General features: G+C 52.4%; 1 protein-coding gene across 1 annotated transcript in view; it reads right to left on the bottom strand.

Moving 5' to 3' along the window:
* Nucleotides 1-24316, bottom strand: part of TRIM62 (tripartite motif containing 62) — a 36032-nt gene extending 11716 nt beyond the window's left edge. The window contains exons 1-4 of the mRNA XM_068969322.1: nt 23909-24316; nt 8091-8186; nt 2781-3037; nt 1539-1654 (exon numbers count right to left, since the gene is read on the bottom strand). Coding sequence (XP_068825423.1) covers nt 1539-1654; nt 2781-3037; nt 8091-8186; nt 23909-24316 — 877 coding nt within the window. The remainder of the gene's footprint in view (nt 1-1538; nt 1655-2780; nt 3038-8090; nt 8187-23908) is intronic.
* Between the last annotated feature and the right edge of the window lie 1611 nt (nt 24317-25927).

The following is a 25927-nucleotide window of genomic DNA, read 5'->3' as shown; positions in this document are numbered from 1 at the left end:
CTTCCACACTTGGCGTTGCAGCCTGGCCACCACCAGCCACTCCCCTTCTCGAGACACTTTCTCCACTTGGCTTCCAGGATGGACCAGGTCTCCCTCCTATTCTCTGGCTGTTCCTTCTCGGTTTCCTTGACTGGGTCCCCTTCCTGTCCTTGACTTCTAGGAGGGCCCCAGGGCTCCAACTGTTAGCATGGTCCTCTCTCTTTTCTCTCTACCCCTCAACTCACCTCCTAGGTGATCTCCTTGCTCATTCGGTTCTGTCCACATGTGGACACCACTGGCCCAGACCCTCCTCCTGAACTGCATATGGGTCATTTCCACTGCCTTCTCCACATCTGCACTGAGACATCTACTTGGCATCACGAATCTCACATGCTTACAACTCCGTCTTCCCGGTTATCCCAGCCAAAATCATTGTAGTCTTCCTTTTTTTTTTTTTTTTTTTTTCTCTTTCTCACATCTGAGATCCAATGCATTAGAAAATCCTGTTGGCTTTCTGTTCAGTATGGATCCTAAATCCAATCACGTCTCACCGTGTACACTGTTATCACCCTGCTTCAGACCAGCATTGCCTCTCACCTGGATTACTGCAGTAGGCTCCTGACCTCTGCCCTTTACTCCTTGCAGTCTACTCTCAACTCAGCAGCCAGAGGAATACTTTAAACACTTAAAAACTCTACTAGTAACTCATGTTACTGTCCCAAACCCTCCAATGGCTCCCATCTCACTCAGCACAAAATTGAGGGTTTTCACCTGGGCCCACAGGCCCTCATGGTCTGGCTACTGCTACCTCCACTCTCCTTCTCACTCATTCCACTCCAGACTCCACTGGTCTCCTTACTCTTCCCTGAACATGCCCAGCTGCTCCTGCCTCAGAGCCTTTGCACTTGCTATTCCCACTGCCGGGAGCACTCTTCCTAGGGTATCCACATGGCTCACTCTTCTCCATCTTCCTTCAGGCCTTTACTCCCTCCTTCTCCGGGAGGTCTTCTGACTGAATCCACTACTAAACGTTTTATCCGACTTCAACATCTGTTAGCCCCCTTCCTTATCTTTTATCACTATCTAATAAACGATGTATTTTACTTATATAATTTTGTTTTCTTTCTCTCTCACACCCTAGGATATAACTGAGATGCACGAGGGTAGGAAGTTTTGCCTGTTTCATTCACTGCTTTATCTTCAGTACCTAGAATAGTGCCTGGTGTGAGGTAGGTGCTTGATCTCTTCTGTACTCATAGAGTGAATGAGTGAACAGCCCAGAGCCTCAGTCTCTTCATCTAGAGAATGGGCACACTAGTAGAACCAACCTCCTGGAGTTGTTTCATTATAAAGATTCCCTGGGTTGGGTTACCGCAGGTGCCAGCACAGGCCTCGGAACATAGTAGGTGCTTATTAAGGCACCCTTCCCATCCCTCTTCCCTGCCTCCATGCTGTGTGTAGAGCAGGGGGTTGGACTGGGCAGTGGCCCATCTAGCTCCGACCTGTGATGATCCTTGCCTCTTCCTGGGCCCTCTGGTGAGTGGCAGGAAGGGGTTTACCTGGGTGGATGTCTTGGAACAGGGACTTCCAGATGGTGTATTGCAGGGGGCCTGTGTACTTGGAGGTTGGGAAGTCTTCATAGGTTAGGTTGGTCTCGTGGATTTTCCCTTTGAGCCTGGAAAGAGAGCAAGAGAGCAGACCACGTTGAGGGCTGGATTCCCATCCCAGCACCTTCAGGGTCACTGGCATAGGGAGAGGCCATGCGTGGGAAGTCTGCCATACCCAGACTCAAGTGCTTGGTTCTCCCACTTCCTAATTCTCTAGCTACCACCCTCAGTTTCTTCATCTTTAAAATGGGTACTATGATAACACCTACCTCCTAGGCTTGTGAACACTGTGTGGCTTAATGCATGTAAAATGCTTAGCACAGTGTGTGCCTCATGGTCAACACAATACATCACATCAGCTATCAGTACTGGTTATTGAAAGCAAAAGTCAAGGTCATTCAGTCATGTCCAACTCTTTGCGACCCCGTAGACTATATAGTCCATGGAATTCTCCAGTGGGTAGCCTGTTCCTTCTATAGGGGATCTTCCCAACCCAGGGATTGAATCCAGGTCTCCTGCATTGCAGGCAGATTCTTTACCAGCTGAGCCACAAGGGAAAACCAATAATTAAGTGTTATTATTATTATTATTTTAAAGTTTTATTTATTTGTTATTTTGGGAGGGCCACACTACGCAGCATGCAGGATATTAGTTCCCCAGCCAGGGATCAAATCTATGCCCCCTGCAGTGAGAGCAAGGAGTTTTCACCACTGGACCACAAGGGAAGTCCCAAGTATTATTAATAAAGGTAGCTATGGAACTAAAGAGACCTGGGCTGGAATCCTGGCTCCCCCATGTACTAGATGAAGGGCTTTTGCCAGTTGCTCCAGTTTCTCTGTGCCTCAGTTTCTACATGTGTGAAATAGGGATGACAGTGGTAACGACCTCCAAGGGGTTAGTAGGGTTATAAAAAATATATATTATAATAAATAGTATAAAATGTATGTTTATAATATAAATCATGCAAAACAAGTAATATCCTATAGGATTATAAATATGATGGATAAAAAGCGTGCATACGCAAAGCCTTCACCCCAGGCTATGGCACAGAGCAGATGTCCTATGTGTTTGATGGAGATTTTAATGAATGATTTCTCTGCTAACCACCCCCATCTGCCTCCATTCCCTCCATCGTACAGGGGCTGGGGAGGGGTGACCCATGTGGAGAAGATGCTGGGGCAGGCAGGCACTTACCGCTCGGAGAGTGAGGCCATGCCGGCCAGGAAGGTGTGCCGGTCAGTCTCAGCCAGCCGCTCTTGCAGGATCTGCGCTCCCTCTTGCACCTTGCGCAGCTGCTGGCTGTAGCGCTGGACTTTCTGCTCGATGTCGGTTAGCGTGCGAGCCGTGTCTGCCTCCAGTTCCTCCAGCATGGCCTTCTGCCGCTCCCGCAGCAGCCGGTGCAGCCGCTCGAACGCCTCCCCGATAGTGGTCCGCAGGCTTTTGGTGGAAGACTGTGAACACGGTCATCAGGGGTTAGTCAGGGAGAATGGATGCGGTGATCCCTGTGTGAGAGGAGGAATCTGAGGGTCTTGGCATGCAGAGGAAAGGGCAGGAAAGGTACGTTCAGTGAGGAAATGGCAAAAAGCATGGCGGCAGAAGAGACCTGGCCTGATCAGGGACAACAAATAGTCTCCCTTAGGAAACAAATGAAGTGGTCCAGGCGAGACAATGAGGCTTGAGCTAGAGGAGCAGCAGACGGACATGGCTTGAAAGGCATCTGTAGGGGGGGCCTCCGTGGCTCTGGTGGCCAACAGACTGACTGTAAGGGTAAAGGAGAGACAGATGTGAGGATGATGTCTGGATTTCTGGCTTGCGAATCGGAGGGATGAGGAAGTGGGCCAGGGATATGGGGGGATGGGCAGAGAGCAGGTGCTGAGCTCAGTTTACCAGACAGGGAAATTTTTATTTTTTTAAAAACATCACTCATGCAGCCTAAGCAAAGATGCCAAGGAGATCACAGATGTCAGAGAGCTTTATAAATGACAACATACTGGGCAAGTCTGGGGGTCATGCAACCTGTCCCACTTCCCCCAGACCTTCTTGCCAGGGAACAAGAGTTAGGGGTTAAAGCCACTGTCACAGAAAGACAAGCATGGACTTGATTGATTCTCTCTGTCCCCAAGGGCACTGCCAGGCCCAAGAGGGGGTTGAGTGGTAAAAGGCATAGCTTCGGTGCCCAAGGGCACTGGGTCTCCCGCTGTGGCAACTTTAGTCACCTGATATCTCTGAACCTTGGTTTTCTTATCTGGGAAGAGGGTAACATAATGACATTGTAGGGGTACGATAAGTGAGGGGAGGTTCACAAAGTACATGACGTTGTTTGAGGTGCAGCCCCAGAGCCTGGTTATTTAAACACTGGAACAGGCACATCCCTGTTCGTGGAGAGTCAAGTCTTCGTGGAGAGATGGCTGCTGAGCTGGGGCCTGAAGGGTGAGCAGGATGTCAGTTGGGCGTGGAGAGGGGGACGGGCCGAGGGGACAGCAAGAGGCAGAATGACACAGGGTACAAAAGTGCTGCTCAGCGGCAGCAGCGTGTGGGGCCTGCCTCTGCAATTTGACTTTGTGGGATTCTGACTGGGAGTTCACAGAGTCAGAGACCCCGCTGTGTTCAGTGCCCAAGGCTCTGTGGGAAGCTCCACAAAGGCTCAATTAGGGCCTGTTCCCTCCTGGTCGTGGCTGTGGGCCGGCAGGAAGAGCTGCTGGCAGTGGGCCAGCCTCCCTGCGCATGCCCACCCAGCTCGCCAGGCAGACAAAGGGGGTGGTGAAGGGTGAGGCTGGGGATGAAGGGCCAGGCTGCCTGTGGCCTCTGGGAGCCCCCTCACTCAGGGAAGGCGAGGTTCCTGCAGCAGCAGGTCATGGTAGGGAAGATGGGGCCTGCCCGCCCTGGACCATCTGCTGCTGCCTCCAAAGAACCCTAAATCTCATGGCCAGCCCTTCTGGCTCCTCCTCGGCCAGTCTGCAGCAACATTTGGCCCAAGGGCCAGCCTCTACCAACTGAGAATTCTGGTTTGCCTCCCACCTCTGTGGCTGCTCCCTCCCTGCCATCCCTGTTCCTGAGGACTCATCCAGTCCTGGCTCCTTTTGTTCATACATGACATGCTCTCCCTCGTCTTCAACTTCTGCTGCTTTGAGGCTACTTTCCAGATCCATCCATCTTGAAGGCCTTATGTGTCTCCTGAGCTCCACATTCATCTTTACACCTGCCTCCTCCACATATGGCCCTGGGTTCCACCAACTCACTGGTTTAACGTGTCAACTACACCTAATCTTTGCCAACAAACTTGCTGCCAGAGTGATCCTTTTAAGCGCAAACTGGGTCACAGTCAGTCTTGTGTTCAGGAACATCTCTTGGCACCTTGATGACTAGTACAGCGCTAAATTCCTTAGTCTGGAATTCAAAGTCCTCACTCTAATCCCAGCTTACCACTCTTGTGCCATTGCACTGTAAGTCTACCCACCTAGAGTGGACCCCTCCCCCAGCAAATGTTTTATTCAACTGGCAAACTCATACTCATCCTGTGAGACCCAGACCAAAAGCTCTCTTCTCTGTGATACCTTCCCTAACTTTTGTAGCCAGTTCAACAAGCTAAATGTTCCCACAACATTTTGTAAATATTCTTAATATGCTGCCCCACGTTTTATGTGGCTCCCCAACTAGTGAATGAACCCTTCCTGGGTGGGAATGACATCTTTCTTAACCCTGCACTCCTTGTGCCCATCCCAGGGCCTGGCACAAGGTTGATGGTCAGAACCTGCTTCCCTGCATGAAGGAGGGAAGGGTCTGGCCCAAGACTGATCTGCAGAGGTGGGTGCAGACTCTACCATCTTTCTTGGTGGGGGCCCAGTGTCTCCAACACAAGAGGAGAGAAAGAAGCTGGGAGAGGGCAGCTCAGAAGTGAAACATCAGAGTGACAGCCACCCCAGGAGCCCTAAGTATGTCCCTGATGGGTTCTCTAGGCCTTTTGGGCTTGCAGACCACAGAGCCAGAGATCTTGCTGAGGACAACCCAGTGTGAGGCCAGAATATGCCCTATGATCTGACAGAATTAGACAGTAAGCTCTCAATTAGCTACTTACTAGCCATGGGGCCTCAGGTATGTCCCACAATCTCTCTATGCCTCAGTCTCCGTGCTAATAAAATGGAGACAACAATTCCTACTTCAAAAGGTGTGTTTTTTTCTCACTCATTTGTTCCACAACTATTTATCATTGTGGCAGCAGGCACAATTGAAGGCACAATTGTGGCAGGAGAAGATTGAAGGCAGGAAAAGGGGATGACAGAGGATGAGATGGTTGGATGGCATCACTGACTCAATGGACATGAGTTTGAGCAAGCTCTGGGAGTTGGTGATGGACAGAGAAGCCTGGCGTGTCACAGTCTATGGAGTTGCAGAGTCGGACACGACTGAGTGACTGCACTGAACTGATTTATTGTGTGCCAGACAGTGTATAGGTTCTGGGGAATCCTGTGGTCATGGAGGTGACGTTCTGTGCAGTTCAGCAGGACAATGGGTAGGGAACACAATTCCCAGCACAGAGAAAGATTCAGCTAAACTGGTGTGCCCCGTTTACTCTAGTTTTTTCTATAACAGAGCCAGGCCTGCCCCACCCCCAATCCCCTCAGTGCCTCGACTGGGAAAGCAGCCCCCACCTCAGCCCACCACATCCCTGGGAACACACTGGGGCTTGGAGGAGCTGGGGCTGTTTCAGAAAAATACCCTGCCAAGAATGCGTCACTCGGTCAGGGCCGACCAAGGAAAACACTGGGCCTGGGGAGGGAGATCAGACGGGCCCTCAAGCCGGGCCACTGGAGGGGCAGGCGCCGCAAGAAAGCTGAGCCGAGTCAGGCACCAGGTGAAATATGACCTCCAAAGCATCCATAGGCATTTCTTGTATAAACACCCCAGTCCAGACAGGAAACAGGGCTGGGGGAACTGGAGGGGAAGGTGGCCCCACAGGACCCCCCAGAGGTAGACAGATGGACAGGAAGGCAGGGGAAGAAGAGGTCAGTGGAGAAAAACAATGGGGGGGGGTGGTTGGAGAGAAGAACAGAATGCTGGGGAGAAACACAGACCATAATATTCCCCTTTCACCCAGATAGAGGCTTTCATTTGCTTCTCTTCACCTGAGAGGTACTGGATCCCCACGCAGGTGGGAAACTGAGGCTGTGAGAAGCAAAGATGCCAGAGTTCTGGGTCTGTTTCTCATCTGTTGCCCACTGAGGGGTGTGCCTGGAGGTACTCCAGAATGTTCTCTGAAGAAATGTCTGTCATGACCTCCCTGAGACCCCACAGTGGGTTGGCAGCCAAGCTGGGGCACAAGTCTGAATCTCCAATGGCCTCTCCAGTGACCTCTGGAGGCCCAGAACATTCCTAAGGCTCGCCTCCAGCTGCTGCTGGCAGCGGCATTTGCAAATGGAGTGCTGTGCTGTGTGTGCTAAGTCACTTCAGTCGTGTCCGACTCTGTGCGACTCCATGGACTGTAGCCTGCCAGACTCCTCTGTCCCTGGGGTTCTCCAGGCAAGGACACTGGAGCGGGCTGCCTCGCCCTGCTCCAGGGGATCTTCCCGACCCAGGGATTGAACCCACGTCTCTTTTGTCTCCTGCACTGGCAGGCAGGTTCTTTACCACTGAGCTACCAGAACAATGAAACCACCCAAGAGCTTAGCAGCCAGGTCTAGGTCCCTGGTGCGTGTTCCCAGAAGGACAGCAGAGAGTAAAGCAAGCCTTGCTCAGTTAGAGAGATATCTGTGGAGGACTTGGAAGGAGCCCCTTGGAAGTGTGCTAGGATCCAGAACAGCATGGCTGGACAGAGCCTGGCAGAGTCCCTGCTGCACAGATGGGAAGATTAAGCGTGCAGAAAAGTATGCAGTTTCCCCAAAGTCACACAGCATGGAGTGCCTGGATCAGACCCCATAGCCTTCCTCTCGGGTCAAGGAAAAAGACTTTTCTGTTCAGACCGTCTTATCCAAAGCCTGCAGGGTTTGCTCCTACTCTTTATATCTTCACGGTCCGAGTTTCGGAGAGGAGATTATACCAGGGCTGAGCCACAAATCATCAGGAGGACTTGGAGGGAACATTCTCTCCAAGAGATTGGAAGGATTGCTAACTCTGAAAATGGGTGTGTTTAATAACAGGAGAGGAAAAAGAGACTAACTACCTTCTTCCAGTCCCGTAGGACGTCAAGGTTTTCCTAGAGGGTCCTTGATCCCACCTCAAATTTCACCCAAAGCAGGGAGCGAGGATCCTATCCTTAACCCCGGGCACCAGCCCAAATTCTTTCCTTCTGTCACCTGGAGAAGGTCCCTGCCACTTCACCTTCGCAGAAGCCCCAGCCTCCACCCTGTCCGCATGCCCCACCCCTCTCACCTGGAGCTTGGGCCCTCGAAGCCCCGCCCCTCGCAGCAGGCTCGATTTCCCCGCCCTTCAAGTGCCAACTGGCCCCGCCTCCACGAAGCTCCGCCCCCATCTCCAGCAGCCCCGCCCCCACCTCCAGACCAGGCTCACCTTGGTCTCTGCCAGCTGTCGCTTGAGCAGCTGCAGCGCTTCCGTGTGCTCCCGCTCACTGTCCTGAAGGGCCTGAAGCTGCTCCTTCAGCTCCCTCTGGAACACAGACAAGACAGGAATGGCGGAGCAGGCCAGAGCCAACCCGGTATTTCCTGGTGACAGTGATGCACAGACCAGGGCTAACTGCTGCGGGCGCTGGAAGCTGTCCTGGCCCCGTGCCTCCCCTGCCCCAGCACCCTCCTCCCGTCACAGTTCAGCAGCCACAAAGTCCTGTAGAGTCTGTCTCCCAAGTATCTCCAGAGTCTGTGCCCATCTTTCATCCAGAGTTTTGCAACAGCCTCCACTCGGGCCATCCTAGGAGCTTCTGGTCCCCCAGTCTCCAATCCACCTCCACATACTTTCCGACCCCCTGATGTGCTGGTCAAGACTCCTCTGGCAGGAACCAAGGACGTACCACTGTCCAGGGCTGTGACAAACTCCCCACATCCTCTGAGCACTTCCCGACCCTAGCACAGTGGGCTAGGCACTGTCCTCAGACCTTAGCTTGTATGGGGTCATCTAATCCTCCCAATAACCCTGAAGTAGGCATTGTTATTATCTCCATTTTCCAATGGAGAAACTAGTACAGAGAGGCCAAGAAACTGGCCCCCAAACATACAGCTAAGCATGGAAGGGTAGTGCCAGAATCGTAACTCAGGAAGTCTAGTTCTGGAGACCATGATCATGACACCAGGTGACGAATTTTCTTCAGTAATGAACAACAACAAAAATCCATGCTAGACAACATGTCAAAATGTTAAAGGACAGGATCATTATGACTAATTTTTCCTTTGCCTCTGGTTCCAATATGGCTCAGTAAGACATGGCTAGTCATCTTGTTTCTACTTACAAATCCGATATTTTGTTCATCATGCAGTTTTTTGGGCATTAATTGTGATTTTTAAAAATTTCATTAAGAATTATTCATCTTGATTACTGAGTTTTGGGGCATCTGCTTCAGCTTTGCGCCTGAAGCAAGTGTCTCAGTGACCTCATGTTCGTCCCACCGCTGTCTCCACCATCCTTCCCCCATCATTCCCAGCCAGCCAAAGCGGTCTTCTTCCTGTTCCTCACTCTGGGCTGTTTCAGCCCTGTGACTGCACTTGCTGCTTCCTTTGCCTGGTGCACTTCACTCTCAGATCCACAACCCCCGCCGCCCCTCCCCCGCCCCGCCCGCCCTGCTCCACCCATTCTTCTATAGCATTAACATAACAACTCAGATGCTGCCTCCTCTGAGAGGTCTTGCCTCACCAGCCCATGCACAGTGGCATCCCTTCCACCCTCCATCACATCCTGTTTCGTGGTCTCCATGATCTTGCTTATTTATCTGACAGTGTGTTTACTGTTCCTCTCCTCCACTGGAATGTGAGTTTCAGGATGGCAAGAATCTTGACTGACATGTTCACTGTTCTATCCCCAGCACTTAGAACAGTGCCCAGCATACAGTAGGGCCTCAATAATTATTTGTCAAATGAATAAATGGGGCAAAGAGATGGATGGTTCCCAGTGAGTGTGTGCGTGCTAAGTCACTTCAGTCATGTCCTACTCTTGTGCGACCCTATGGACTGCAGCCTGTCAGGCTCCTCTGTCCATGGGATTCTCCAGGCAAGAATACTGAAGTGGGTTGCCATGCCCTCCTCCAGGGCATCTTCCCAACCCAAGGACTGAACTTGTATCTCTTATGTCTACCTGCATTGGCAGGTGGGTTCTTTACCACTAGCACCACCTGGGAGGCCTTGGCTCCCAGTACTTCTGGACATTTAGTCCATGGTATCACAGCTGGTTGTTCTGGCTGTCCTTCATCCATCCCCATGCAGGGCAGGCCTACCCTACCATTTTCTATCTCCCCTGCACCCATCAATGGCCTGGCATTGAAATGGGACTCCAAGAAGTTTTCTTTGGGAGTGAATCTCCATGGAAACAGCCTCTGGCCTGGGCTCTCTAGTCAGCCTGGGGTGTGAGTGGTGTCAGGGAGCTGACTTACCTGTTCACCCCCACCTCCTGTTCACCTGTCTCGTCAGAGCAGGGAGAGCCCTTGAAAACATCTGATCCAACTAATTTTACAGGCTAGATAGCAATGTGAGAAAATGGTCACAATGACATGCTAAGGGAAGCATGTAGAAAACAAAATGATCTGTGCTTACTATCCCTTATTCACGCAACAAATATTTATTGAGCAATTGTGATGTATCAGGCAGTGTGAGGCATTGGGAACACAGCAGAGAACCAGACAGACATAGTCCCTACTGATAGGGATCTTCCAGTCTAGTGGGGAAGACAGATAACATTGTTGTTTAGTTACTAAGTCATGTCTGACTCTTTTGTGACCCCCATGGACGGTAGCCCTCCAAGCTCCTCTGTCCATGGGTTTTCCCAGGCAGGAATACTGGAGTGGGTTGCCATTTTCTTCTCCAGGGGATCTTCCTGACCCAGGATCGAACCTGCATCTCCTGCATTGGTAGGCAGATTCTTTACCACTGAGCCACCAGGGAAGCCTTCAGATAGTTATCCATTATGGTCTATGCCATGGACAGAGGAGCCTGGCAGGCTATGGTCCATAGGGTCACAAAGAGTCAGACACGACTGAAGCAGCATAGCATGCACACATGGTCTATGCTCTAGAGAAAATAAAGCCGTGTAGGAGGGGTGATGAATTTAGTAGGGTGTCAGAGAAGCCTTCTCTATGGAGGGCACACCTCAGATGACAGGTGAAGGATGAAGAGGAAGCTTGAAAACACAAGCTAGATAGAAAACTCGGAATAGCTAGTTTTATGGGAGTAGAGAGCTGCACAGACATAATGACTGGAACTCTAGTACCATCTCAGGCCATAAGGCAACCAGAAAGATGGATATGACAGGCCGAAACCAGTGAAACGGAAGGAAGAAGCAGCCTGAGTCCCTGATGGGGTAGCCACACCATCACTGCACTCAGGGATGTGCTAGGAACCTTGTCCTCTGGAAAAAAGATAAATAGCCTCAGTTTATAGTGCTGGCCAATTTCCATGGTGTAAAGGCTCCCTCAAAGCCAATTTCAAGCTCTCCAAGTGAGGTCATCAGATGCAGAGCTGAGATAAGATTTGCACATTTAGTTCTCAGGAACTGGGGCGAGTTGGCCCTGGTCGACCATTGCCTGGGCTCCTTTCCTATAGACCTGTTTTATGTGGAAGAGAAATACATCCTCATCTAATTTCAGTTACTTTGGGCAGCTCTCTATTACTAACAGTTGGGAGTCATTCCTAATAGATTCTCATGCATCTGAGCCACTGGAATAGACAGATCATGTTCAGCTAAGAAGACAGAATGACTGCTCCTCCCTGACGGCCTCGGGTCTGTCCAGCTTGGGACAGTCTGCCTGAGATGTAGACTTTGAGGAGATGAAACAAATGCTACAACTCTCTCCCTTGGTGGCCCTCCCAGACCCAACCAGTCAGGCAGTTCTTCAGATTCTCTGAGAAAACTGCCCTGGAGGCCACGTTCTTCACATTGCTCAGGGCACCCCAGGGACATGGCCAAATTCCTCCCTGCTTTCAGGGTCAGGGAACAACAGGATCCCAGGAGCAATGGAACACTCATTCGTCCATCCGCAAACATGTGCTGAATGAGGCCTCCTTGGGCCCCCCATGCTGCTGTGTCAGTGACAGGGAGAGGATGGGGGTGAGTCCCAACCCGACTCTGACTGAATCACAGCCCCACCCTCAGAGAACAGGCCGTGGGGCTCAGAGGTGCAGGTGGGCACAACGGGAATGAGGAGAGAGATGTCTCACCCAGAGCCCAGCTCTGTCCATGCTCTGTGGGCTGTTGCGCTCTCAACTCAGCTGAACCTCAGATGCCTTCGACAAGCTTCATTTATTCCTGCTGGAAGCACTGAGCACACTGAAGGGGTCAGAGGCCTGCAGAAGCGCACAACGTGGCCGGAACTCACGGGGGCTGCCCGGGCCTCCTCTTGCCGCCTTGCTGTGGGCACTGGTGCCCTGTGATAGCAGGCCAGAGGTGCCACGTGGGTTTCTGAGATGGCGCTAGTGGTAAAGAACCCGCCTGCCAATGTAGGAGACTTAAGAGACGTGGGTTTCATCCCTAAGTGGGGAAGATCGCCTGGAGAAGGAAATGGCAACCCACTCCAGTATTCTTGCCTGGAGAATCCCGTGGACAGAGGAGCCTGGTGGGCCGCAGTCCACGGGGTCGCAAGGAGTTGGGCACGACTGAGCGACCTGGCATGTGTGCCTGGTCCCATATTAGGCAAAGCCCATTAAAACCATGACTACGCTGACCCACGGTCCGTGAGACCCGGAGCCTCATTCTGCCGGTAATGATCCACGATTTACAGAGACATCTGCCATCTTAAGGGGCGACCCCTTGGATTGCTGGCTGGGAGTTAGAGGATGGCTGGAGGGGCGAGCAGTATTCTTACAATTCCCCCCAGATACTAGGAGGTGTGTAGATGGGCTGAGTGAGTGGGGGAGAGACAGGGACAGAGACATTTACATCACAGTGAAAGCTGGAATAGTGATATGGCACCCCAAAACTGCCCTTCCTCTCATGTTCCCCATCTCTGTACAGGGCACACCCCCTACCCCTGCTGCTACCCAGGCCAGAAATTTAGGAGTCACCCTTGACATGGTCCAGTCACCAATCCAATCAGTCATCAGGCTTGCCCTGGAATCTGTCCTATCCTCTCTGTACCTGCTGGCCCAGGTCAGTTTCTATCACTTCTTTTCTGGACTGTGGCTCCAGGCTCCTCCCTGCCCCACAGAGCAGCTGGGATGACGGTTCTCCAGGATGGATGTGCTCCTGCATCTCCTCCCCAGGTCCCTCTGCAGGATTTCCACATTGTCTGGGGAGAAGAGGGCATCCCAGTTGGCTCAGTAGTGAAGAATCCATCTGCCAATGCAGGAGCTATAGGAGACACTGGTTCAATCCCTGGGTTGGGAAGATCTCCTGGAGTAGGAAATGGCAACCACTCCAGTATTCTTGCCTGCAAAATTCCATGGACAGAGGAGCCTGGCTGTAGTCCATGGAGTTGTGAAGAGCTGGACATGGCTGAGTGACTGAGCACACACATACGCTGGGGAAAAGGGCAGCAAGCCTGAGCGAGACATTCAAGGCCCTTCAGTATTGACCCCAGAGTTCTTCTCCAGTCTTTTTTCTTCATCCAGACCTAATTTTCAGTGCAGTAGCTGCTAGTCACATATGGTTATTTAAATTCAAATGAAATAAAATAAAATTGAAATTCAGTTCCTAAGCTGTACTGAGTTGGACCATAAATAAGGCTGAATGCCAAAGAATTGATGCTTTTGAACTGTGGTGCTGGAGAATACTCTTGAGAGTCCCTTGGACAGCAAGGAGATCAAGTCAGTCAATCCTAAAGGAAATCAACCTTGAATATTCATTGGAAGGACTGATGCTGACGCTCCAATCCTTTGGCCACCTGATGTGAAGCGCCAATTCACTGGAAAAGACCCTGATGTTTGGCAAGATTGAAGGCAGGAGGAGAAGGCAGGAGAAGATGAGATGGTTGGATGGCATCACTAACTCAACGGACATAAGTTTGAGCAAGCTCCAGGAGTTGGTGATGGACAGGGAAGCCTAGTGTGCTGCAATCCATGAGGTTGCAAAGAGTTGGACACAACTGAGCAACTGAAAAACAACAGCTATACTACAGTGAACATTTCAAGTGCTGAACAGCCACAGGTGACTGGTGGCTATGGTATCAGATGGTGCAGATGCAGGACACTTCCATTATTCCAGAAAGTTCTACTGGACAGTGCTGCTCTAGATGCATGAAGCAACTTGCTGTTCCCTCTGTCTGGAAGGCTCAGCTACATGGTTTTCTCCAGTTGTTGCTGCTGCTGCTGCTAAGTCGCTTCAGTCATGTTTGACTCTTAGTCACCCCATGGACTGCAGCCCACCAGGCTCCTCCATCCATGGGATTTTCCAGGCAAGAGTACTGGAGTGGGGTGAGTGCTTATCTTGGAAGACCTAGATCAGATGTCACCTCCACTGAGAATCCATATCTCAACTCCATTCTGTGGTCAGACAATCCCGTGTGCAGAGCCTTCCCTCACACTATCTGGCACATGCTGCATTTTAACAGCAAGGTTACCTGTCAGTCTTCCCCATGAGGTATAGGCTCTTAGGCCAGGGACTGTGTCTGAGAGATTTTCACACCCTCAGTACCTAGGAGAGGGCCAGGCACAGAGTTTACATCGTGAATCTGCCCTGGGGAGAGGCTAGGCTGGGTCAGGGCTCACCTCTGAAAGGGTGGGCAGAGTCCCCAGGCAGGCAGCTCTCCTTAGGTGGGCTACAAATCCTGAGGGAACAGCTAAGTTAGGAAAAACAAAACGTAGAACCCACAGAGCAGGACTAGGAAGCAGCCTGGGCTTTGTTACTCACCCTGACTTCCCTCCTTCCAGGCCTGGGATCAGACCTGACCCCCTGGGTTAGGAGACTGGCTTTGTCATCCATTAGCTGTGTGATCTTGGGCAGGTACCCTAACCTCTCTGGGCCCCAGTCCCTCATCTGAGAAATAGGGATAACAGTATCTCCTAGGATTGGAAGGGTGAAATGAGATAATGGTAAGAAGTATTGTTTAGCCTTACAGGGGAGAGCCTGGCATACACTGGGTGCTTTGGAGACAGGGGGGCCACCATGTCCCATGTGAGGTTCCTGGGTCACTTCTCCATGTCCCTATGGTTTGCTGTGTCAGGCCCCTCCTTTCCTCCTCATATGGCCAGAATGGGAAGGGGCCCCAGGGACCATCTAGTCCAGCCATCTGGATTTCTAGAACAGGGAACTGAGGTCCAAGAAAAAGGGACTGAGTGGCCCGTGGCCACACAGTTTGACAGAGAACCAACTGGGAAATCTCCTCCCAGCAGATGTCAGACAGGAAACGAAGCTGTTGATGAACTCCTCAGTGATAGAGCTAACTGTGCGGAAGGACACTGACCCTCCTGGAGGCTCAGAACCGTGTCTGGAGGTGGTGTGGCCCAGGTTTGAATTTCACAGGCAGTATGTCACGTAGTTCACACAACCTCATGAGATTAGCGCCTTTGTCACCTCAGTCTCTCAGAGGGGGAAACAGAGTCTCGGAGAGGTCAGGCAGTGTGCTAAAGGGGACAGAGCCTGTAAGAATCCGGAGTGGGGATCTGAGTGACTCCAAAATCCATGCTGGAAACCACTCAGTCCCTCTGTCGGCAATACAGCAATCACGCCTGGGCACCCACGGTCAGGCTTTGGGCCAGTCACCCCAGGGGGCTGGGGGGCTGCAGACAGCCCTTGCCCTTGAGAGTTTGCAGTGAGTAGGAGAGGCGGAAATAGAAACAGGTAGACTGCAAGGGAGAACAGGATAAACGTGGAAGGAATACCTAGGAGCCCGGCTGTGTTTGTGACTCCCTCCCACCTCAGTTGCCAAATCTATAAAGTACAGCTAATGACAGCACCGGCTCTATGGTTGTTGTGAGGATTAGGTGACTTAATACAGGACCTGTCCGGAGGCCCAGGAAGTGCTCAGTCACTCGTAGTTGTCATTATCATCACAATAATTATAATTGTATATGAAATAGGAAGTTTCTTAGAGTTTATTTCTGACGGAAAGATCTGGGAAGATGGATGGATGGCTGGCTGGGCAGGGTCCCTTCTAGTCTCCAGGGTGGGGCCAGAGCATTCCAGATGGAAAGAACTGGTCGGGTAGGGGCACAGGTATGTGCAGGAAGTGAGGGGCAGTTGGGGGTGGCCCAGGTATCTGGGTGGAGTCTCAAGCTGGAAAGGCCAGTGGGGCTGGCTGGGATGAGGGCAGAAGGGGGTGGGGTGGAGTTGGCCTTGGAGGTCAGCCGGGAGGAGGGCGGGTAGCTGGATTCTGCAGGCCCCATCAATGCTGGGGCAGAACAGGAATGGGGGTGGGGGGTTGGGGGGTGGGGGGATGCCCTCCTGAGGGCAGAGCCGCTGGAGAGGGGGCAGAGTCAGAGCTGGTGCAGACCCAAGCACACAATTATGCAAATATGTCAGTTGAGAGACTCTGAGGCTCCCACATGCATAGAGAGACCAGGCCTGGGGCAGCAGCTGAGGGGGAGGACAGAGAGCCAGGGCTCACAGGCCCCCAAGGCCAGACCTCCCTTCTTACAAGGCCATCCCTCCTCCAGCCCAGAGGATGAAGCTGCTGCCAGAAGCCATCTCCACCGGCTTCAGGGACCCTCTCACCCGTGTCACCGTTCTGCCCCGTGGTAACAGCACGAACTTGGGTGTCAGAAAAACCTGGTTTCAAATCCTGGCTGCATGCCCTTGGGTAGATCACATCTTCCCCTCTCAGAGCCTTATCTATAAAATGAGGACCAGAGCCACTTGGCGGAGGATGTGACGAGGATAAAATGAGATGAGACTCTTGAAAGGGCCGAGCGTGGCGTGGCTCACGATAGGTACTCAAGACCTCTGGGTGCTCGAGACTCCTCCCCTCCTCCACACCCAGTACTGCCTTCTCTTCCCTCTTCTGGCCCAAAGCTGTCCCAGATCTTCACAGGGCACACTGAACTTGCCCCTTCTCTCCCTTCCCCCAGGTCTCTCTTCTACTCGCAGACCCTCGATGCTCCTGTTTCTTCTGTCAGACCTGAACCCTGATGCATCTTCTCAGCCTCTGAGCCTGCCCTGTCCACTTTGAGCCTCAGAGTCTCTGGCAGGGCAGCACCGAGTGATTGTGCCCCCTCTTCCAGGCTGCCCACCAGGCCCACCCACACGCCACCCCTTAAGGCACGCTGACCAGGCCAGCCTCGCCTGCTCTAGCCTGTTTCTAGTTTCCCCGCATCTCCAGGCTCAAGTCCATGCTCCTTGGGCAGGAGTGGTGCATTCAAGCCCCTTTCCCACCTTTTGCCCTCCAGTCATGATGAACCACCGGCTCACCTTCATGCCTGTGCCTGGCTGACTCAGATCATCATCTGAGTCCAAGTTCTGGCTTCAGCAACATGTACTGGTTGTGTGGCCTTAGGCACAACTTCTGAGCCTGTTTCCTCACGTGAAAAATGGGGCAATGAGACCTGTCTCCTAGGGCTGCTGTGAGGGTGAGACGAGAACGGGTATCTGCCCCCGGCACTCTGCACATGGGACCACGGGTGTTGCTTTTCCCTGTAACATCTCCTCTCTCTGCTCTCAAGACCCAGTTGTCAGCTGGGGAACCTGGCCAACCCTCAGTTGTGGCCACAGGAGCCTAGGACATGATCCGGCAGCTTATGGGCCTGTCTCCCAGGAACCACAGCAGGGCCAAGCTTGTCTTGCTCTCTCCTGGCCCTCAGTGAGCCAGCGGAGGAGTGTCAACTGAGTAAATTATTGACTAAATCTCTGAAACCAAGAAGGACACCATCTCCACATCCTTGACAACCACCTCTGTGTTCAAACAGAATTCAAGGTCCAGAAAGCAAACGATGCTGTGAAACCGGCACTGGACTGAGATTCCAGGCAGCTGGGCTCTGGACCAAACTTGGGCAAGTCAGTTTCCGCATTTGCACAGTGGGGAGAGGATGGAAGCGGATGGTTTCTGAGGTCTCATTTGGATGTTCCCTGAGGCAGTTAGGGTGGTGTTGGTGAGGGGGAAGAATTCTGAGTCAGACAGACCAGAGTCTGACCCAGCTGTGCCTCCTACTTGCAGCATGACCTTGGGCAAGTTACTGAGCCTCTCAGCCTCATCGTCTTCCTCTGTGAAATGGGGCTGATCCTAGTCCCACTCGGGGAGCGGGGAAAAGGAAAAGGGCTTCTGTAAGGATTCAAGGCCGGTAACAGCACCTGGCACATAACAATGGTCCAATACACTCTGGCTCATGTTTTATAGGGTTGTTATTGTTTCTATTGTCACTTTCTACCCGATCCTTTCCTCTCTAGAAAATAAACGTCCTGGGGTGCCCAGCTTCCATTCTGAGTTTCAGCCCCATGACCTGTGCTCAGCCAAGGTGCTCTGGATGAACTGGGCTTTTCCTGGCTGCCCACACACACCTGTGAAGAGGGAAGTAGAGATGCCAACTGCGGCCGTGGGTCTGACTCACTGGCAGCCTTGCCCCTGTGGAGCCTGCTTTGTGCACACAAGTCCTGCCCTCTCCTGCAAAAAGTAACAGCAGAGGCCACTTCCCCCAGACACAGACAGCCTGGCTGTCCACAGTGGCAAATAAAGCACCTTCACACCAGTTGTCTCTGGATAGGCAGCAACTCACTCTCCCTCTTTAAGTTTTGTTTTGATTTCCACTTCCCAGGTTGGGAGAGGGTGCAGAGAAGGCAGCACCTTCTGCTCGGCTGGAAGAAGCGAGCGTCAGGCTTTGAATCCAGTCCCTCGGCTCTGTTCTTTCCTCGTGTGGCTGCTTCAGGGGTCTCTCGAGCCCCATGCCCAACTCCTCAGGGCTCCCATCCAAGGCTGATCCATTGCTGTCTCCCTTAGCATGAAGGAGGCCTTGGGAAAGGCTCCAGCGGTCACATGAGACCTGGAGGGGGTGGCTGGGACTGGATCCAACCCCTTGCCTGGAGGTTAGGAAGCTGAGATGGCCAGAGAGCCGGATGCTGTGCCCGAGTAAGATGACATTCAGCACCTGCCCTTGGAACATCAGCTGGCACGGGCAGACAGTGTCCGGAGCCTGACCCAGTATACTTGAACTACAAAGACAGGCAGGGTGCGGGGGAGATAGCCACCCGGCCCTGAGAGGCAGCTCAGAGGCTATGTATGATCCACTCAGCCAGGCTTCAAATCCTGTCCCTGCTGTTTACCAACTGGGTGACCAAACAAGTCACTGAATTCCTCTGAGCCTCGGTTTCCTTATCTGTAAAAAGAGTAAATTACAGTACCCACTTAACAGGGTGTTATGAAAAACATTAGATGAAAAAAAAATAAATGAGTCAGTACACGAAAAATGCTTAGCACATTCTTAGGCAGTGGGCTAGGACTCAGTAATATTGACCGAGAAGCCGCAAACCCTTCTGAGATGGTGGCTCCTTCCCTCTACTTTGCTCTGTGGTCCAGTGCTCAGCAGTGGGAAAAAAAGGGAAGGCACACAGACACAGACACACACACACACACACTGTTTACATGACAAAATTTCTGTAGAACTGTAAACAAACCTTCAAGAAAAAAATCCTATTTTTCCATGGGGTGGGACTATGGGGGGATTTTAACTTTTACATTATATAGCTCTGTTTCTTATGTTAATTTTATACTCAGAAAAAATAAAGACATTTAAAAATTGCTACCGCTAACTGTGTGCCAAGCACAGTGTCAGGCACTTTTGATACCACTTCCCTCTTATGACATCCTTGCCATGATGGTTATATTATCCCCATGTTAGCAGGTGGAGGCTTAGAGAAGTGAAGTGATCGGATCAAGGACACACAGCTTATCGGTGATGATGCCAGGATCTGACCCCAGTATTGGAATCTGGGGTACAAAGCCATTCTACTTGGCAGGTCAGGGAAAGCTTCATGGAGGAGGGGCTATTTGAGCTGAGCCTGGAAAGCTGAGTAGGACTTCTCCTGGCCTGGGTTCTCAGCCTGTTGTGATTTTGACCCTAGGGGACATTTGATGAAGCCTGAAGGCATTTTTGGCTGTCAGAGCTTGGGGTGGGCCATGCTACTAGCATCCAGTGGGTGGAGGCCAGGGATGCTACTTAACAGCCCACAGTGCACAGGATTGCCTTGCATAACATAGACTTGTGTGTGTGCGTGCTCTTTCACTCAGTTGTGTCCAGCTCTTTGCAATACCATGGACTGTAGTCTGCCAGGCTCCTCCCTCCATGGGATCTCCCAGCAAGAATACTGGGGTGGGTTGCCATTTCTTTCTTCAGGGGATCTTCCCGACCCAGGAATCCAACTTGCATCTCCTGCATCATCCTACATCGGCAGGCGGATTCTTTACCACTGTGCCACCTGGGAAGCACTGCCTGAATAGACTTATCTGGCCCCGAATGTTAATAGTGCCAAGTATGATGTAACATACTAGAACTGCCATTTATTGAGTGCTTACTATGTGTCAAGTGCAGTACCAACTTCTGGCCAATGTCATCTTATTGAATTCAACCCCATTATTCCCATGCTGTGAAGGAGGTTCCTGAGGCTCAGAGATGATAAGGAACTTCCCTAAGGTCACACAGCCAGAAATGGTATTGCAGACTTGGAGCTGCTTGAGTACAAAGCCAGAGCCCTTTACCTCTCTGCTCTGCTGCGTCTAGGATTTATAATAAATGAAAACAGCTCCAGGCTAACTGTTAGGAGGAGAGGGGGCTGTGAGGAGACTCCCGCTGAGCCAGGAGTAGCCTCTTCTGGCTTCAAGGCCTTGGGAAAGGGGAGGATCCTCTCCTCCCTGCGCTGCCATTTCCCCATCTGTCAAAGGAAGTTTGTACCAGATGATCTCCAAGGCCCTGCTGGCTCGGAGTCTGTTATTCTCCAGGAGAGGGGCCCAGCCCAGGCCTCAGGAGCCCTGGGGACAAGCCACCAGCTGCTGGGAGAGGAGGGGGTGTGACAGGCAAGCCCAGTCTCATTTCCAGTGCATAAATAACTAATGAGCCCCACTTCCCCATGAACAGAGCGGGAGTCATGGGGGTGGGGAGTAGCTTGAGCCTCACCCAGCAGCTTACTTCTCCACAGGGGAGGATGTTTCTCTGCCACTTTCTTGCCAAGCCCAAAGGAGGTACCAAAACAAGGCCTCCTTCTCAGGTGAGAGGCAGGTCTGGGCAATCGCCCAGCTGGGCACTTGAGGTCTCATACGTAGAAGGAGAAAGGATGGGAGCGCGTGCTGACCCAGCCCCTAACCTGTGCCAGGCTCTCAATAACAGATTCATTTCAGGTCAGCCTTATGAAAATCCTGGTAGGAAAGAATCATTCTGATGCCAGTTTACAGGCGAGAGCCTGGAGGCTTCCGTGAAGAGATGTGCTGATTAGGCAGACAGGGCTGAAGGAAGGTTTAGAACCTAAATGTGACCGACCCCAGGACACTACACTAGAGGGTGAGTGAGTAGCAGTCTTATTTCTCTTTTCACCCAAGAATGACAGTGTTTCAATAAATATTTGGACTCTGTGGGAGAGGGAGAGGGTGGGATAATTTGGGAGAATGGCATTGAAACATGTATAATATTCATTTATGAAACAAATCGCCAGTCCAGGTTTGATGCAGGATACAGGGTGCTTGGGGCTGGTGCACTGGGATGACCCAAAGGGATGGTAAGGGGAGGGAGGGGGGAGGGGGGTTCAGGATGGGGAACACGTGTACACCTGTGGCGGATTCATGTTGATGTATGGCAAAACCAATACAATATTGTAATTAGCCTCCAATTAAAATAAATAAATTTATATTTTAAAAGATTTATAATAATAAATAAATAAATAAACATTTGGAGAAAATATATGTTCACTTTCTCCTGCCTGCCCCAGGTCATGGAACAGACGACAAAACCCCACACCACCATCATTTGGATTTGCTGGTTTGCAGACAGGGGATTCAAATGTTGGAAGGCAGAGTTCTCCCGAGCTAGAAAGTCAGACAGGGAGACGAGGGGCTGAGCGGCAGGGATGGGGTCCGGCTGGGGTCAGGCTGAGCGTTCTAGGCCAGCTCTCTCACTGTCTGGCAGTGTGACTTTGGGCATGTCACATCACCTCTCTGGACCTGTCTCCACATCTACATGATGAAGAGGAGAAACAGATGGTTTCCGACAGAGTCCCTCCAATCTCTTACTACCTGCACACCCAGTCTTGTCCAAGCTTCTCTCCTTCTCCCTGTTTATGTGACTTCATAGATGGGGAGATGGAGACACCAGAGCCTGGCACAAGGGGCTCTGGGAGTAGAGGGCCAATGCCACCCTTGTGCCAGCTCCCAGAACCCCCAGCCCTTGCTCTCCATCCCCAAACAGCCAAACTGAAAGGGAATCAGTGGTGATTTGGGGATTAAAGGAACAAGGAGCAGATGAGGTGAACGCAGGGTCATTTCTCCTAGGGCCAGGGCATCTGCTGATGTAGGTTGGCTCACAGAGACTCATGTATAAGGGGGGGTGACCCCCTACAACAGGGAAAATAGTCATTTAGGTCCTGCTTAAGTAGTCAAAAACCTTCTGCTTCCAAAGGCTCTACAGTCTGGGCCAACTTAGGTCAGGGCTGGTCATTCATTCAACCTTTACTGATGTGCCCTGTGGGCCAGGCCTTGTGCCAGGCTTTAGGTCCACAGATATGATGACTAAGAGACTGTTCCTTCTCTTGGTGACTGTGTGCTAGTCTGGTATCCTGAGGCCAAAGACACAGGTTTGCTAGATTTAAATGGTTTAGCTTGAGAAAGAGATTCCAGGCCCACAAAACTTGGGAATCATTTTATTAAACACAGCAAGATGGGTTTCTTTGCTACAAGATTTCTCCAAGCCTTTAATATGCAAATGTACACTGAGAATTCTCCAAGGAGGGTATAGAGAATGTACTTTGTTTTCTAATTATAGCTAATCTTGGTACACTGTTTTAATATCTATTTTTATTTATTTATTTGGCTATGCCGGGTCTTAGTTATGGGATGTGGGATCTTTAGTTGCAGCAATGCAAACTCTTGGTTGCAGCATGTGGCCTCTAGTTCCTGACCAGGGATTAACCCCAGCCCCCTGCCTTGGAAGTGTGCAGTCTTAGCCACTGGATCATCAAAGAAGTTCCTGGAACACTATTTTTTAAAAATATTATACTTATTAACAAAGACTGCCGTGCTCCACTCCAAAGACTGGAGTTTAGAGAAGGCTTTCACAGAGAGGGCATTTGAGCAGGGCTTTGAGAGCTGAACAGGAGTTGGTCAGTGAGGATGGGAAGGCTGCAGGGAAATCAATTACAGTCCTAGGGTGACTATGATCAGGCTACTCTGCATGTACTGTTTCACATAGTCCTCAAGGTCCTGATGTGGGCGACAGAGCTAAAGAGGTCACAAAAAGTCCCTGGAAACTCCTAGAGGTCCACTCTCTCTCTTTTCTTGAATCACCTCACCTCAGGGTCTTATTACCCAAATCTTGAGTCTATAAGTCCTATCCTCACTCTCAATTAGCCTCTACTCTGATTTCAACTCAGAATGGTTTTTACAGTATCTGAACTTGATCCCAGCCTTAGACCCTCACACACCTTGCCCTAGCCCCTGGCACCCAAATCCACTCTCAGCAGTTTGCTGACCCTCATTTAGACCCTCTCTTAGATTTAACCCTGACCTGCCCAGAGTGATCTAGCCCAGGTACTGATCCCCAGGTCCTGATGCATACCTGATCGAAACCCCAAGGACATCATGCCCCAAAGCCTGCAGCTCAGCTACAATGTCTAGTCCAGACTCATCCTCAGACGGCGGCCCCAACCCCTGTCCAGTCCTGACTTTGTTCCCATCCCCCACCTGTGTCTTTGTCCCCAGCTCAATCCTGAACCGTTCTTACGTGGGCCCTGTCTCCAGGTCCCACTCTAGGACCTCCCACAGTGGCCCTGCTCTTGCCCAGCTCTGATTCGGCCGCTTCCCTAACCTTGCCCCAGCCAGTACAGCTCTGATCCTATTTGTCCCCGCCTTTGCACTCCAGTGGGGCTCTCTCCCCAGCCATGGACCCACCCCTCGCTTCAGTTCTGAGACCCAGCCCGGCGAGCCCAGCTCAAGGCCCCACCCTCAACACCACCTCCTCGCCGCGGCCCCGCCCCGTCCTAATTCTGATAGGGCCCTGACCCTGCCGTTGGCCCCGCCCTATGGCAATTCTGACTGGGCCCTGCCCGCGCGGTCCAGCCCTGACCCCGCCCCCGGCCCCGCCCCGCCCCCGCCCCAGGCCGAGCAAGCAGCTCACCTGCAACTCCTCGAAGGCATCATCGATGCCGGTGACCTGGTGCTGCTCGTGTAGCGCGGGTTCATCGCAAAAGAAGCAGAGCAGTGCGCGGTCCGTGAGGCAGAAGAGCTTGACCTTGTCGTGTGCCTGGCAGGGTCGCGCGGCCCGGCGCGCGTTTAGGATGGCGTCCAGGGGGAAGGCGCTGTAGCGCTCCACGATGTTGGCCAGCTTGAGGCTGGGCGCGAGCGCGGGCTCCGCAAAAGTGCGTCGGCACTCGGGGCAGTCGCGGGCGCCCTGCGCCTCCTGCCTCACCCAGTGCTCGGTGATGCAGCGGCGGCAGAAGTAGTGCTCGCAGCCCAGGCTCACCGGGTCCTGGTAGATGCTCAGACAGATGGAGCAAAGCAGCTCGTCCTTGAGACTGCATGCCATGGCGCCAGGGGCGGTGGAGAGGGTCCCCCGAGACGCAGGGGACGGCGGGGAGAGCGCGGCGCTGTTGGGGGCAGCTCCTGGGAATGGGTGCCAGGAGCAGGCCCGGAGAAGCAGGAGCTACAAGAGAAGGAAGAGGTGTTGTCCGAGAGCGGGGTAATGCAATAAGAGGTCCGGGATAGAGACTACCCGAGAAGCGAGCCCAGGAAGGTGGTCTCGAGGTAGTGGGTGACCCGGAGCGACGGGTGCTGGAGGGAGGGGGCCATGGGTGTCTGGGGGAGGGTGCTCCCAGCAAGAAGGGTCTAGGGAAAGGGGCTGTCCCGAGGGATGGGTGCTGGGAGAAGAGGATCAGGGAGGGGGGCAGAGGCCTTGGGGGGGCTGTAATACCAGGATGGGTGCGGTGGGGGGAGGGGGAGAAGCTGGGGATGGGGAATTCTCGGGGAGGGGGAAGAGCCACCCCTCGGCTGTGCCTGGCAGAGGAAAGGAGGGGTGTGAGCCAGCTCAGCTGCTCGATCCCGGCCCCAAGACCCGTCCCCGCGCGGCCTCTTACCCTCGCTGGCTCAGAGGCCACTGCTTCGGTCCCAGCGCAGCCTCTCAACCCGGAACCAGCCGAGCCAAAGCTGCCGGCGGCCTCGGCTCCCTCCCCGCCCCCGCGGGCGGGGACCCAGTGACTCCGCCCTCGCGGCGGGCGGGGGAGAGAAGGGGCAGGGCCGGGACTCCAGCCTGCGAAACCCCTCCCCGCCCCCACCATTCTCCAGCTCCCAGGGGTGCGAAAGCCAGCTGTTCCTTCAGGGTCTGCACTTGGAACCACATCCAGGTCTCGCTTGGCGTCCCTGCTGCGGAGGTGGGGCGGGGTGGAGGCGGGAGAAGTGGGCCCGCTAATTTGAGAGGATAAGGAGTACAGGATCTTTTTGGATCATCAATGTGAAGATTGGTGAAAAATAATATTTTATATTAAAACAAATACAAGTATGTTGTTTAATCTGCGTAGAATACAACTTTTGCATAAAATGTAAAGATAAAACTCGAGAAATACCCTGCTTGCTTACAGCAAGTTCAAGATCCTCACACTTCCAAGCCCTGGGGTCCCATTTCCTCTTCACTTTCTTAAGCAGTGCTAATGGCGGAAGTTGGAAAGTCCTGGCCGTAATATCTGACCTGAGGAGTTGTCTCCACTTAGCAAGCATTTCTGGAGTGCTATAGTATGAGTGCTGTATTATGAACAGGGAGAAAGAGTAATAGGAGACCTGGTCTGCATGCCAGATGTAGAGGGGATAAGGGATTTCTAGGCAGAGGGGGCAGCATGTGCAGGAGCACGGAGGTGTGAAAGGGGAGGAGAATTTTGGGGAGGTGTGAGTGGTTCTCTACTGTTGGGGTTGGGGTGGAAAAGGGGCTAGAGTGGGGTGGAGGGCATTGAGGGTCTTGCTGAAAGATTTCCTGAAAGCATTGAGCTTTCAAGCAGGGGACTGACCTGGTCTGATGTGGGTTTCAGGAAGTCAAGGTGATGCTTATTAGCCATTGGCAAGATGAAATCGGACTTTCTGATTTGTCCGCATATGTGCAGTGCTCTGTGGACAGTGAAGGTGTGTAGCTCAGTAACAGTAGCAAAGATGT

Source organism: Capricornis sumatraensis, chromosome 3 (genome assembly GCF_032405125.1).
Source record: "Capricornis sumatraensis isolate serow.1 chromosome 3, serow.2, whole genome shotgun sequence".
Lineage (NCBI taxonomy): Eukaryota > Metazoa > Chordata > Mammalia > Artiodactyla > Bovidae > Capricornis > Capricornis sumatraensis.
The sequence above is the reverse complement of the archived record's forward strand: the minus strand, read 5'-3'. Positions and strand labels throughout refer to the sequence as shown.